General features: G+C 45.0%; 1 protein-coding gene across 1 annotated transcript in view; it reads right to left on the reverse strand.

Moving 5' to 3' along the window:
• The window catches only part of LOC121546000 (espin-like), a 121,335-nt gene that overhangs the window by 38,935 nt on the left and 66,612 nt on the right, over positions 1-15,788 (reverse strand). Inside the window, exons 8-9 of the mRNA XM_041856957.2 lie at positions 11,524-11,685; positions 8,570-8,792 (exon numbers count right to left, since the gene is read on the reverse strand). Coding sequence (XP_041712891.2) covers positions 8,570-8,792; positions 11,524-11,685 — 385 coding nt within the window. The remainder of the gene's footprint in view (positions 1-8,569; positions 8,793-11,523; positions 11,686-15,788) is intronic.

Raw genomic sequence — 15,788 nt, forward strand, 5'->3', positions numbered from 1 at the left:
ACAGTAAGCATGGCATAAACATGAATTGGGTAGTGTTTGTGTTATGGGGATACAGGTGGTTAGAGGTAGCCTGAGGACCACAGAGAACCTTCCAGAACATGTAATCAATTTAGTCTACACCTCTTCTCTTTTTACCTTTTCTTTCTGTAAAACTCAGGTTATCTAGAGTCATTCCACAGTGCCCTGCTGAAAAACACCCCAAAGCGGGGGCATTTTGGGTACACAAGCATGATGGACCGGACACACCTGGCTGTTATGGAACACAAGAAGACTGTGGGACAGAAACAAGCAAGGGACCCTGAAAGGTATAAGACAGTAATGACACAACCACCTCATTCCTCTCTGCAGATTCTCAAAACACAAAAGACATGCCTACAAAATTCCCCTGCAAAGGGCTACCATTGACAAGAATGATATGTCAAAGTCAATGGGCTGGGGGAAGTTTACAGACCGTACTTTGAGATGAGGAAGGGGGTTTTGGTTGTGCAGGGTTGTGATTAGACAGTAAATGTATTGTTGTGTATGAGAGCAATTGAGGTGCCATTTCTCCTCAATCTCCCATAAACAACAATTCATTGTGTAAGAACAGCCTTCCTTAGACTTTTCACACCTTCTTTAGTCCCCCCAGCCCATTCACTTTGTTGACTGATCTTTCCTCTCAAAAGCAGCTCCCACTGTCCCCTCATTGTCCCCTCATTGTCCCTAAACAATACGCTAGCTGGTTCCATTCGGTTGATACCTTTACCAACAAAGGTGTGTTGCCCTACAGCCCTCAACATAAAGTGTAAAATGCTAACACCACAACCATGTTTCCAAGAAACTTGCAGTACCAGCAAATCTTCTGCAAGTGTACCAAACAGTTGGTGGTTCTCCCGAGTGGCGCAGTGGTCTAAGGCTGTGCCACTAGAGATCCTGGTTCGAATCAAGGCTCTGTCGTAGCCGGCCGCGACCGGGAGACCCATGGGGCGGCGCACAATTGGCCCAGCGTCGTCCAGGGTAGCGGAGGGAATGGCCGGCAGGGATGTAGCTCAGTTGGTAGAGCATGGCATTTGCAACGCCAGGGTTGTGTGTTCGATTCCCACGGGGGGCCAGTATGAAAAATTGTATGCACTAACTGTAAGTCGCTCTGGATAAGAGCATCTGCTAAATGACTAAAATGTAAATGTAAATAAGCCCTACACCACTTTCGGCAGAGTCTTATCCAGCTGGCTGTTCACGGCAGACAGGACAAGCCCATCGCCATAAGCACAAAGAGTCTACACTTCATCAGCCCACCATGCCGAACAAAATCTCCAGTGTACCGGAGCCGGATAAAGGACTATTGTTGCGTTTACACAGGCAGCCCAATTCTGATATTTTTTTCACTAATTGGTCTTTTGACCAATCAGATCAGTTCTGAAAAAGATCTGATGTCATTAAGGCCAATTAGTTGAAAAAAGATCAGAATTGGGCTGCCTGTGTAAACACAGCCAGTGTGGCTCAGGATAAGACCATGTAGAACAGGGGTCTCCAACCCTGTTCCCGGAGAGCTACCCTCCTGTAGATTTTCGCTCCAACCCCAGTTGTAACTAACCTGGTTCAGCTTATCAACCAGCTAATTATTAGAATTAGGTGTGCTAGATTAGTGTTGGAGTGAAAACCTAAAGGATGGTAGCTCTCCAAGAACAGGGTTGGAGAGCCCTGATGTAGAACCCCCATAAAATAAATATGGATATCACTCTTTGAAATTTGTCTGCCCTTATGGATTCACAGACGATATAACCTGTACAGGGCTCTGTAGCATCAAATAATGCTAAACATTCAGATATTCAAAGAATGTTTGTTTATTTGTCATTCTAAAATACAGGAGAGTGTACACTATTTAATGCTAACTCAAGAGAACAGGGTATTAAACAAGAATGTTATATGGTAAAAGTATTATACAAAAAAATAACAATTTGAATGAACAGTGTAGTCCAGTTCAGTGTGTCCTAGGTGTAGTGACACACAAGTGCAGAGAACTGTAGCTACAGAATCTTCCACCAGATTATGTGATTTACCCAAAGATTTTTGCCGGCATTTTCTTGTCTTTTTCAAGTCTTTATCGAGACAGGTGGGTGTCCACCCCAAAGTGATGCATGTCATGATGACCGAGACCTGTCTCGATCAATGAGTGAGAAGACTTGAAATCGACACGATGGCTTTATGGAGAAAATCAATTATTTCTTTTAATAACGGAGCATTTTCGAAATTCAAACTGACCCCTGCAACTGGACACAGATATTTTATGAGACTCCTGTTTCCCCGTATCGAGGACGAAGACGGCATCACCAAGGTTGGTCAAAAATTCTCTGTGCTACACCAAACTCCCAGTAATGGATACCAAAAATCTTTGGTTAAATAACATTATCTGGTGTAACAATCTATAGCTAAGAGAACTGGTGATCAGCAGATGATAGGAGAGGTGGTCATGATGAAATTGCCATTCCAAGGAAAAATACAGTAAGTTCAGAGAATACTTGTAAAGCTGTGGGAGGGGTGTTGTCATGATCAAACTGCCATTCAGCTCCTCAAGAATCATCTGCTTGAAATCCAGCATAATGTCAAATCCCTCGAGATGGATACAGTTCTGCTACAATGACACGCACAGGCAAAGGAATTCCGTTTCTGTGTCTAGAATCCACTCAAGGAAGAGTCCCAGGCACCACACCGTATTGTCTGTATGACAAAAACAATTATATTCTATTGTTGAACCGTGCCTGCATAACATCAACATTCGGGTAGACTAGTTGAACATGCATACAGTGTGCACAGGCATAGAGATTACATTTACAACAATATCTAGCCTAATAGAAATAAATAGTATGGCAAAACCCTCAACCTTTGCTTAGTGACCAGACCGTACAAATGAACCTAGGTAGGTAGGCAGGCAAACAGTATCTACCTACAGCAATGTTTATCAGGCATGCTTAAGCCAGGTGTACACGATTTTGGCACCGATCTAGCTGTCCCAGACAAGTTTTTGAGATCGGAGATAAAATCCCCATGTCGTTGCCTACTCAGGGTGCGCGGCCGTCAGCGACACTCGTTTAATGTGAGCGGTTCAGAGATGCAATCGGAGGGCTACTGATCTCGTCTTTGAGCAGTCCCATACATCCCGATATTTTCAAACGTTTGATTTTATTGGCACAAAATCTGCAATGCAAGTTGAGAACGGTGATCAGCAATTGAGAAGAAGCGAGTGAGATGAAGTTGTTTCACATCACCCAGAATGTGTAGACTCTCCAGCAGGAGCGATGACTACTTCTACGCTGAATAAAAATAAACGCAACATGTAAAGTGTTGGTCCCATGTTTCATGAGCTGAAATAAAATATCCCAGAAATGTTCCATACACACAAAAAGCTTATTTCTCTCAAATGTTCTGCACAAATTTGTTTACATCCCTGTTAGTGAGAATTTCTCCTTTGCCAAGATAATCCATCCACCTGACAGGTGTGGCATATCAAGAAGCTGATTCAACAGCATGATCATTACACAGGTGCCCCTTTTGCTGGGGACAATAAAAGGACACTAAAATGCAGTTGTCACACAACACAATGCCACAGATGTCTCAAGTTTTGAGGGAGCATGCAATTGGCATGCTGACTGCAAGAATGTCCACCAGAGATGTTGCCAGAGAATTTAATGTTAATTTCTCTACCATAAACCGCCTCCTCCAACATAGTTTTAGAGAATTTGGCAGTACGTCCAACCAGCCTCACAACCACAGACCACGTGTATGGCGTCGTGTGGGTGAGCGGTTTGCTAATGTCAACGTTGTGAACAGAGTGCCCCATGGTGGCGGTGGGGTTACGGTATGGGCAGGCATAAGCTACGGACAACGAACACAATTGCATTTTATCTATGGCAATTTGAATGCACAGAAATACCATGACGAGATCCTAAGGCCCATTGTGTGAGGCACATTTATTTTAAGTATCTGTGACCAACATATGCATATCTGTATTCCCAGTCATGTGAAATCCATAGATTAGGGGCTAATTAATTTATTTCAATTGACTGATTTCCTCATCTGTCGCTCTGTAAAATCTTTGAAATTGTTGCGTTTATATTGTTGTTCAGTATAGTATGCGTTTGTACTTGCCTTTAAACAAAGCGTCAAATCGTTACAGCTCTGAAGTGCACAAGCAATGTTATTAAATTCAAAATGTTGGCTAGACATTTCAACTATATGGCAAGCAGGAATGTGACTGAAAACTTTCATGAGGCTGCTTTGAGCCACAGCTTTTTGTAGCTACGCAGCAGGGATTTTGGCCCACTCCTCCATACAGACCTTCTCCAGATCCTTCAGGTTTCGGGGCTGTCGCTGGGCAATACGGACTTTCAGCTCCTTCCAAAGATTTTCTATTGGGTTCAGGTCTGGAGACTGGCTAGGCCACTCCAGGACCTTGAGATGCTTCTTACGGAGCCACTCCTTAGTTGCCCTGGCTGTGTGTTTCGGGTCGTTGTCATGCTGGAAGACCCAGCCACGACCCATCTTCAATGCTCTTACTGAGGGAAGGAGGTTGTTGGCCAAGATCTCGCGATACATGGCCCCATCCATCCTCCCCTCAACACGGTGCAGTCGTCCTGTCCCCTTTGCAGAAAAGCATCCCCAAAGAATTATGTTTCCACCTCCATGCTTCACGGTTGGGATGGTGTTCTTGGGGTTGTACTCATCCTTCTTCCTCCAAACACGGCGAGTGGAGTTTAGACCAAAAAGCTCTATTTTTGTTTCATCAGACCACATGACCTTCTCCCATTCCTCCTCTGGATCATCCAGATGGTCATTGGCAAACTTCAGATGGGCCTGAACATGCGCTGGCTTGAGCAGGGGGACCTTGCGTGCGCTGCAGGATTTTAATCCATGACGGCGTAGTGTGTTACTAATGGTTTTCTTCGAGACTGTGGTCCCAGCTCTCTTCAGGTCATTGACCAGGTCCTGCCATGTAGTTCTGGGCTGATCCCTCACCTTCCTCATGATCACTGATGCCCCACGAGGTGAGATCTTGCATGGAGCCCCAGACCGAGGATGATTGACCGTCATCTTGAACTTCTTCCATTTTCTAATAATTGCGCCAACAGTTGTTGCCTTCTCACCAAGCTGCTTGCCTATTGTCCTGTAGCCCATCCCAGCCTTGTGCAGGTCTACAATTTTATCCCTGGTGTCCTTACACAGCTCTCTGGTCTTGGCCATTGTGGAGAGGTTGGAGTCTGTTTGATTGAGTGTGTGGACAGGTGTCTTTTATACAGGTAACGAGTTCAAACAGGTGCAGTTAATACAGGTAATGAGTGGAGAACAGGAGGGCTTCTTAAAGAAAAACTAACAGTTCTGTGAGAGCCGGAATTCTTACTGGTTGGTAGGTGATCAAATACTTATGTCATGCAAAAAAATGCAAATGAATTACTTAAAAATCATACAATGTGATTTTCTGGATTTTTGTTTTAGATTCCGTCTCTCACAGTTGAAGTGTACCTATGATAAAAATCACAGACCTCTACATGCTTTGTAAGTAGGAAAACCTGCAAAATCGGCAGTGTATCAAATACTTGTTCTCCCCACTGTATGGCTACCGGTAGTTGTTTAGCTAACTTAGTTAGCTAGCTACCTACCTAGCTAGCAAACAGAAAAATAATTAGATTTCCCTCCCACTGTAACCCAGTAGTATGTTAGCCAGCAATACACAATATGGGTTTCAGTAGATAAACTGAAGTTAGCTAGATAGCTAGCTAGGTGGCTTGCAGGAAAAATAACTTACTTAGCTAGACATCTGCCCTCTAGGTGCTGCATCGGCTGTAGCTGAGCTTCTAACGTTTGCTAAATCCAACCTTTTGTTTTAAATCATCTTCGCTATATTCCGGTTGTAGCTAATAGATGCTCCATCGTTGAATTCGTGTTGATGAGAGGAATCACTTGACGCCATTGCGTCTGGTCAGTTCTTTCAGTTTTGCCCAAAGGATTGTTGTTAAGTGTCCACCTCCTTTTTAAAAAAGCCTGTCTTTTTCAAAAAAGCCAGCCTGCTCATATATTTAGCAATGAATCCGCTGATAGGAACATTGCTGAAAGACGTCCAATGGCTCTATCGAACAAGGACAACCGTATCTGCACCCACAAAAACTTAGTGCGATCAGTATAACAGCCTTCGCAAAATTACACAGAGCTGGACTACATGTATTTTTAGATCTGGAGCCCCAAATCAATACATTGGAAGCAGTCATAGGATGTATCATTCTGCGGGCAAAGCCCTGACCTGCCTTCATCTTGGGCAATTATGTGTGAAACACATCTCACGGTCCTAGAAATGCCTCGGACATTATGAAAACAAGCCCAGATTACCCCAGGGTGAAATTCCCCTTTAACTCCCTCTCGTCAGAAGGAAACATGTTACTGGTCTTATGGGGGCAACTTATTTAAGAGGATTCAGATAGAAATGTATTGTGCAGAAACGGTATGCTCAATGCTTCTCTGCCATGTTATTGACCAGAATCATGTCTGCTCTATATTTGTATATGTCTTTCTGTGACGCGCTGAACTTTGCACACACCTAATTTGAATAAGCGCTCTGGTCTCTTTGTTCCACACCCATCTACTATTACAGCTTCAAATCACTCTTATTACCCCTTTATAACCCATGTATTGCCCATTTATTACATGTATCAACCAACCAGGATACAGCCTCTGACCACTGTTTTGTTTTGTAGTTTTCTGCCTAATCGACTGTCGTCAATGACAGTCTCCAGCAGGCAGACGGTAAGACAAGCACCATGGCAGGTGGATGTGAAAGAAAGGAGAGGAAGAAAATAAAGGAAATGGTTTGTTAGAGAGGTCTTCTGCCCAGAGGGAGGATGATGTTGATTTGAGACTTGCCATTCTTAATTGCCCATGAGGGGATAAATAAAGTTATATTGAATTGAAGCTACTAGTACTTACGCTTTGTCACCCTGAGTGGGCCGCCTTCTGGCTGACTAGAGGGGGACAGAAACTCCCCACCTTGGATAGGCAGCAGTGGAGAGAGAAGAGAAGGAGAGCGAGAAGGGGTAGACACATGCAGACAGATAGCAGGTGTTCCGGAGGGGAGGGGAGGAGAGGAGAGAGGGATAGGACCATTGACACAATTGAAGGAGGAAGAAGAGAGCTTGTTAGTAGAAGACCGTAGTAGAAGACAGATGAGTGTCAAATTCAACAGGACAAATCAAATATGAGAACGCTTTCTCTCTATGGTTTTGACTATAGAGAGGCTGACATCATAGTGCTGACGCAGTGCCCCAATGCTCTGGAATGGAAAAAGATTTCGGCCATCTTACCTGGGGACAGTTCTAAACCAGCAACATCTGTGTTCTCTCTCTATGGTCAAAATGCTGTTGCAAAGTGCAAAGTTATAGCAAAGTGCAAAGTTCTCTCCCTCCCATCCCGGAGGACCTGGGCCCTAGGACCATGCCTCAGGACTACCTGGCCTGATGACTCCTTGCTGTCCCCAGTCCACATGGTCGTGCTGCTGCTCCAGTTTCCACTCTTCTGCCTGCGGCTATGGAACCCTGACCTGTTCACCGGACGTGCTACCTTGTCCCAGACCTGCTGTTTTCAACTCTCTACCGCACCTGCTATTTCAACCTCTAAATGACCGGCTATGAAAAGCCAAGTGACATTTACTCCTGATGTACTGACCTGTTGCAACCTCTACAACCACTGTGATTATTATTTGACCCTGCTGGTCATCTATGAACATTTGAACATCTTGGAGAAAAATCTGGCCTTAATGGCCATGTACTGTTATAATCGCCACCTGGCACAGCCAGAAGGGGACTGGCCACCCCTCAGAGCCTGGTTCCTCTCTAGGTTTCTTCCTAGGTTTCTGCCTTTCGAGGGAGTTTTTCCTAGCCACCGTGCTTCTGCTTGCTGTTTGGGGTTTTAGGCTGGGTTTCTGTATAGCACTTTGTGACATCTGCTGATGTAAAAAGGGCTTTATAAATACAATTTGATTGATTGATTGATTGAGGAAGCAAGCTTTGGATAAGAGCATAACTACTCAATTGAACATTTCGCCAAATTCAAATTTCCCCCAACCATAGCAAATAACCACCATCTTTGTAACTAGAACAGAGTAGCAGACGGGGCAAAGAGCAACCATGCCAGGTAGTGTCAGTCAGTCAGGGCAAAGAGAGAGAGACGGGGCCAATTAAGCAAATGGCTGAACACTAAACCGGTTCTCAAGGTAACGATAGCCCTGAGTGAGGGCATACATTTGTAATCAGTTATCTGGGACGGTAAGGCCAGACTCATCTCTCAGTCTACAGAATGAGATAACATTGTTCCCGTTTTGCACCTGCCGCAACTCAGCTTTCCAGGAATTATTGCATTATCAGGGGGAGTGGAGAAGGAGTCTATTGACACTTCACACTGGTTTTGCCATCTGTGAAACTAGAGTAGCAAATGTAACATGAAAAAAAAAAAATTCAGAAAGCACTGTAGTCACAAGAGGAGAGAAGCACAATGCAAGAAAGAGAGGAGAAAGGAGAAAAGGAGAAAGGAAGGGGGAGTGATGACTCACTTCCTGAAGAGGAGGGGCGTCGCTGGTTGGTGCTTGAGGAAGGGCTGTACTGGTAGGTGGGCATTTCTGAAGGCAGCGGCGGGGGAGGAGGGAGTGCCCGGGTGGGATTGCTGATGGGGAGGGGGGGCAGGGGAGGAGGCAGAGGGAGGGGCAACTCTTCGGTGGTGCGGTTCTCTGGGCTGGGGGCGGGGCTGTCGGCTGACTCCTCCAATAACACAGAACCCTGATTGGATCATAAAGAATAGAATAAAAAATGTTTAGTCCATATCCCACCAGTCAAAATATATTATAACAGGAGGAAAATGATAAGGGTTGCCTGTCCATCCAGGCTCTGTCGCAGCCGACCGGGAGACTCATGGGCAGCGCACAATTGGCCTAGCGTTGTCCAGGGTAGGGGAGGGAATGGCCGGCAGGGATGTAGCTCAGTTGATAGAGCATTGCGTTTGCAACGCCAGGGTTGTGGGTTTGTTTCCCACGGGGGACCAGTATGAAAAAAATATATATATATATGTATTCACTAACTGTAAGTCGCTCTGGATAAGAGCGTCTGCTAAATGACTTAAATGTAAATGTAATGTCCATCTTAAATATAAAGGACCCCATTTTGACAGAGCTAAAATGCAGAGATTTCAAATACTATGTACGACACTTGATTGAATTGCATACACGGTACTGTTAACTTTAAACCCAAATCAATCCCTTGCCATGGACATCTTGAAAATAACAAAATGCAGCTAAAATAGTGAATATATATTTTTGTAACATCTCCCCATTTTTGCACAGTCAAAACATCACCCATCCGGATCTTATTGTGATCTCATTCCTTGACAGCTGAGAGGAAGTTGTAATAATGGTAGGAGCCAATGAACCATATCACACCTGTCTTCGCAGAAATACATGCCAATAGACATTCTAGCAGTGCGGTGCTAGGCTGGGCCAATAACATTATTGTAGTGGGAGGAGATGGGGAGTAATACTGTGACAGATGTATGGTAGTTGACTCTAAAATGAAGGCTCAATTAGACATTTGCTGTCTTAAATCTAAGACATAACACCCAATGGGAATAATAATGGAGTTAACATGGCATAATCTAGGGTCCTTCTGGGACGTGGGGTGGGGTGGGGGGGGATATCTGTTGCTGTGAGTGATAGCCCCCCCCCACCCCCTCCTCACCACCCCCCACTACAGCCTGACAGTGACACTCTCTAACACAGCTGTTACAGAGTTAATGGACTGTGACATTTAACCCCCTTCCTCCTCCTCTTTTTAGACGCGTGCCTGTCATTATGCCCCTCTTCCCCTATAATGAGGGGGGTGGGGTCATCCAGAGGCGGGTCCCACGGGGGTCCCTCTCCAACACGCGCCGGGCCCCAGCTGTCGATAATGATAAGCCGAGAGGGACGTGGGGCGCCATCTGTCCGGTCCTCGGGGACGGGTAGGGGAGTTAGGACGCCCCACGGAGGTCCTAATTGGCTCAATGTAGATTACACCAAACTGTCGATACCCATGAGATTATGGGCCGCTCCCTGGGGGGGCTGTTGACTATGCGTGCAGGACCTGATTGATACGTGTCTGTGTAAATATTTGTCTGCTCAATGTTGACCAAGAATTAGCAATTTTGCTTATTTTATTTTATTTGAGACAATATTTTTTAGGTTTAGTGAGTACAACCTTGAAACAAAACCACAAAGCCAACATGGATTATACCTGAAACAAGACATACCTTAATTACTTTTTTAAAGGTAAAGCACAGGTTTATACAAATTCAAATCTGCATTTAAAGCATTTAATTTCCCTGGTAGTGCAGTCAGTCCTGGTTAGCTTCACTTTGTAAGCTATGGAATTGTACTCAGTTTATTTGGGTCTGTGTTCTGCAGGTGAGTTTGCACAACAGGACGGAGACTCTGGCGGTGATGGAAATGAGAGTGCAGCAGTTAGTAAGTTGGCATTGGATGGCAACCAAATGGCAAACAAGGGTACACAGCGTGAGACACACAGGCAAACACTGCTGTGTGTGGTGACCATAGAAATAGCATTACTTTCTATAACAATGATATTTCTATGGCGGTGACCCAAGGCTAACGCAACACGATGGCCACAGCCAAAATACACCTAACTCTGTCTCACCCTACATAGCCACACATAGCCCCAGGTGCACAACTCCAGTCCTTGAGGGCCAAAGTGTACACTGGTTTTCCTCCTTGCCTTTTCAAATCAGAGACTAAATTATACCCCTGGCCTATCAATGACATGAAGGCATCCATTAAATGTCAGGGAACAATTCAAACAATAGCAATACTGCAGCCCTTAAGGACAGTAGTTTATTTTATGTTTGTGTTAATCTATCCTTTATAGTATACAATAGAGATGGGATCTTCATATTTTCTACAAGGGAGACCCTGCCTCGCGACAGAGTAGTGCTGCACTGTGCTGGCTTGTGAGGTGGGCCAGCAAGCCCTGGGTTGAGGTGTTGATTAAAGCCTGGGAGGGACAGAGTTCTGCTAGACTAGAGGGCAGTCACTAGGGGGTGCACTGACCGCTACAGGAGCCAGTCCTGTTTGTGCCAGCCAGTTGACTGTAGGGGGGCATGGTATGGTAGCCATCATGATGCTGTGCCGCTGACTTGACTATTACAGAACTGGTCTTGTGTATGTCACAGAACATCCAGACAAAATATAAAAAAAGTTAAGAGGAATAGCCCATGAACCCACCCAAAACAAATGTCTCCCTCTTCTACAGTGAATACACTACGGTCCTGGAGAGAAACTGGGTGAGCAAGGCTTGTGTTCCAGCCCAGTACTATCACGCCTGTTGATCAACTAATCACGGTCTTAGGTATGGACCACGATTAGTTGAACCAGGTCTATAGTGCTGGGCTGGAACAAAAGCCTGCACATCCAGTTTGCTCTGCAGGACTGGAGTTGGAGAACCCTGGTTGTCTGGTCCTGTTTACCTCCTTGTTATGCGCCATGGTTCGGCTCCCACGATGGTCGACCCCGTCGCTACCCAGGGCTTTGTAGTAGTCCCCCGTGCTGGGCTGCTTGTTGAAGTTCCGAGACTTTCTGTTGGAGTCCACCCGGCGCAGCCTATCGTGGTTCTCTTCTGGAGTCAGTTGCTGGGTAGAAACATGGGAGGGGCCAATGAGCAGTGAGTAAATAAATATGTTGGGGTTTTGTCTGCGTTTGCGGGTAGTTTTTTTAGCTTGCCATTTGGGTCATTTGAAATAGACAGTCTGGCCAAATGTGGGGTTTAGTAGCTGTGTGGAAGGAAGACTTAACTATAAAAGCTGTGGTACTTCAAAAGTAGGAGTACGATTTTTTAAGTAATCAGATCGTCTTTTGTTCCATGTGATATACAGTTGCAAAGCGTAGACCACAGAACATTCACAAAATAAAAATACGTCTTCATCGCCTAACATGAAACCTATCTACCCAAAAAGGACAACATTGTGTTTTGTCGACATTTGAGGGTTAGAAAACGTCTTTGCCTCTGGGTTAAAGCATCACCATTAATATTGCATAAAAGCCTTTGGGGTCAAAGAAAATAAGAATTCACATGTACACAGTTCCTGTTCGAGGTAAGAGATCAGTAACATGGCCCTCTACTGTATCTCCGGGCTGCTCACTTTCCCATTCCTAGCTCTCTAGGCCACCTGTTGAGAAGGAAGCTCAGACACCTGACAACAGTTTATCCTTAAGGACCCATGTTTTAAAGATAGCTAGGACCTTTCATGATACTGCGGTAGTCCAGGGTTGGGGACAATTCCATTTCAAATCAGTCAGTTCGGGAAGTTAAAATGTAGTGCTTTTCCGCCTTCGTCTTTTTGGGGGTACAGTATTTACCTAATGCAAAATATTGCATTACAACTATTTGCATTGGGATCATTGCAACTTTGACTCTAGCAAAAGCTGGAATGCGTGGGCCTTTTCTTTCCATCTCCTCAACTCAGTTAAGTATTGCCACTTTTGGCCAGGCTTACTCAGTGTGAGTGGACAGCCTAAGTGTGTGATTGCTTAAGTTATACAAAAACACGTTAAAAAAAGTTGCACTGTACGAAATAACACACGGCACCTAAGCAGCAGTTTGAGGTCAAAACAATTTATTCTTATGGGCTCTGTACTTATCACTACAGACAATTATATATTTTTTTACAAGTCCACAGAGTATAACCAACCAGATACAGGATTATGCTATATTACTAAGTGACATTGCTGTTGAGTAGAAGCCATGGGGTCAACTTCCTAAATTCAGACACCCACTTTGCCTGTCAAATCGCACCAAAACAAGAGCATCACAACTGCCATTGCCATTTACATTTTCGACGCATTCATTTCGTTTTCAAAAGGCACCGTGGCAAAAGCTAGAGAGACATTCAACAGATTCAAAAATCTAAGACTGGCAGAAATAATTGACCATGACCTCGCTCTTCCCCTTCGTATTGTCCTGTTGTTTCTTCTCTTCTCTTGTCCTTTGTGGCTTTATGGGTGTATTTGCATTGTTGACTCACGTCTGCTGTCAAAGACGAGGCCCCCAAGTAGCACTTAGAGAAGTGTGTGTGTGTGCCCGTGCGTGCAAACAGTGGGTAATGCATTTTTCGTCATGAATCTTGTTATGGGGCAGCTCTGCAGTGGTCACTAGCTGGCACAGCCACAAAGTCATATAATCTGATCTTAAACATAACCCTAACCACACTGCTAACCCTAATGCCTAACCCTGACAAATTAAGACCAAAAAGCTCATTTTTGTTTACAGACATTTTTACAACATAGCCAATTTGGACTTTGCAGCTGGTCTATCTAAAAAAGGGGAAATTGCTCAGTTCTGCCTCCAGGACAAGACCATAACCACCCTCAACCCCAACCCCTCCCACCACACTGACAGACACGGTTATCTGTGTTCTTTTGTTTTTACTTTACTATGGTCAGTGTGGTTATGCTGTGGCATACATCTAGTTTGCATGGACAACTACTAGATCAGATCTACGGTTGGTTTCTCATGGTTGCAGAAGCGATGAGCATTTAAATGTCCCATCATACATAGTAAATAATTCAATATGAAAGATGTGAGCAAGTATATTTTATAATGAACAAATATATAAACGCAACATGTAAAGTGTTGGTCCCATGTTTCATGAGCTGAAATAAATAGATCCAAGAAATGTTTCATATGCACAAAAAGCTTATTTATCTCAAACTTTTTGCACAAATGTGTTTACATCCCTGTTAGTGAGTATTTCTCCTTTGCCAAGATTATACATCCACCTGACAGGTGTTGCATATCAAGAAGCTGATTCAACAGCATGACACAGATGCACCTTGTGCTGGGGACAATAAAAGGCCACGAAAATGTGCAGTTTTGTCACACAACACAATGCCACAGATTGGCATTGGCATGCTGACTGCAGGAATGTCCACCAAAGCTGTTGCCAGGGAATTTGATGTTCATTTCTCTACCATAAGCCGCCACTAACGTCATTTTAGAGAATTTGGCAGTACGTCCAACTGGCCTCACCACCGCAGACCATGTGTAACCACGCCAGGACCTCCACATCCGGCTTCTTCACCTGTCTGAGACTAGCCACCCGGACAGCTGATTAAACTGTGGGTTTGCACAACCAATGAATTTCTGCACAAACTGTCAGAAACCGTCTCAGGGAAGCTCATCTGCGTGCTCGTTGTCCTCACCAGGGTCTTGACTTGACTAAAGTTCGGTGTTGTAACTGACTTCAGTGGGCAAACGCTCACCTTCGATGGCCACTGGCACGCTGGAGAAGCGTGCACTTCACAGATGAATCCAGGTTTCAACTGTACCGGGCAGATGGCGTCGTGTGGGCGAGTGGTTTTCTGATGTCAACGTTGTGAACATAGTGCCCCACGGTGGAGGTGGGGTTATGGTACGGGCAGGCAATTTGAATGCACAGAGATACCGTAACGAGATCCTGAGGCCCATTGTCATGCCATTCATCCGCCGCCATCACCTCATGTTTCAGCATGATAATACATGGCCCCATGAAGGATACTGTATGTACACAATTCCTGGAAGCTGAACATGTCCCAGTTCTTCCATGGCTTGCATACTCAGACATTTCACCCATTGAGCCCGTTTGGGATGCTCTGGATCGACATGTACGGCAGCGTGTTCCAGTTCCTGCCAATATTCAGCAACTTCACACAGCCATTGAAGGGTAGGACAACATTCCACAGGCCACAATCAACAGCCTGATCAACTCTATGTGAAGGAGATGTGGCGCACTGCATGAGGCAAATGGTGGTCACACCAGATACTGACTGGTTTTCTGATCCACGACCCTACTTTTATTTTTATTTATATATTTTTTAAGGTATCTGTGACCAATAGATGCATATCTGTATTCCCAGTCATTTGAAATCCATAGATTAGGGCCTAATGAATTCATTTCAATTGACTGATTTCCTTATATAAACTGTAACTCAGTCAAATCTTTGAAATTGTTGCATGTTGCGTTTATATTTTTGTTCAGTGTAGTCTTTCAGTGAGGGGACCATTGAATGAAAAAGCCTCCATTGAGAAACCGATTGGGAATTTAGCCAGGACACCAGGGTTAACACCCCTACTCTTACGATAACTGAAATATAGTGACCACAGAGTAAGGACACCTGTTTAACCCTGGCGTTGCAAGTGCCATGCTCTACCACAGAGAGAGAGCACATCACCCCCTCCCCCTAACTAACAAAGCAAGTGCACATAGACACGCATGTCGGCATAAACCAAGAGATAGGCTAGCTCGCAAAACACCCTCCGCTCCCCTTTAAAACAACCAAGTCAATCACAAAAAAGCTGTGGTCACTTTCAGGCTTACCGTTTAAAATTCCCTTTCCCCTCAGTAGTCCCTTTGGTCTTGACAGATCCAACCCAGAAGCCCAGAGGTGCACTGAGAGCAGCCGTCACCAGATCTCCTCATCCCCTTGCGCTCTACTGTGCCACTACCTGCCCCTCTCACTTTGCCCACAGGCCCTCATCAATAAGGCACATCTATTGCAACAACAGTGACATCAGCGCTGCAGGCCGCTGACCAACAACCAACCCACAGCGTGGCACATGCCCGGTTGAGCTCTTATGCAAAGTATGGAGCAGTAAAGGGTTCAGGCAGGGCAGGCACAGCACAGCCTTCATGGCTGCCCACACGCAAATCTCCCAGGGCATAAGGATTAGAATAATTCCTGCCAGCTCCATTTTGAT

The sequence above is a fragment of the Coregonus clupeaformis genome, chromosome 30 (genome assembly GCF_020615455.1).
Source record: "Coregonus clupeaformis isolate EN_2021a chromosome 30, ASM2061545v1, whole genome shotgun sequence".
Lineage (NCBI taxonomy): Eukaryota > Metazoa > Chordata > Actinopteri > Salmoniformes > Salmonidae > Coregonus > Coregonus clupeaformis.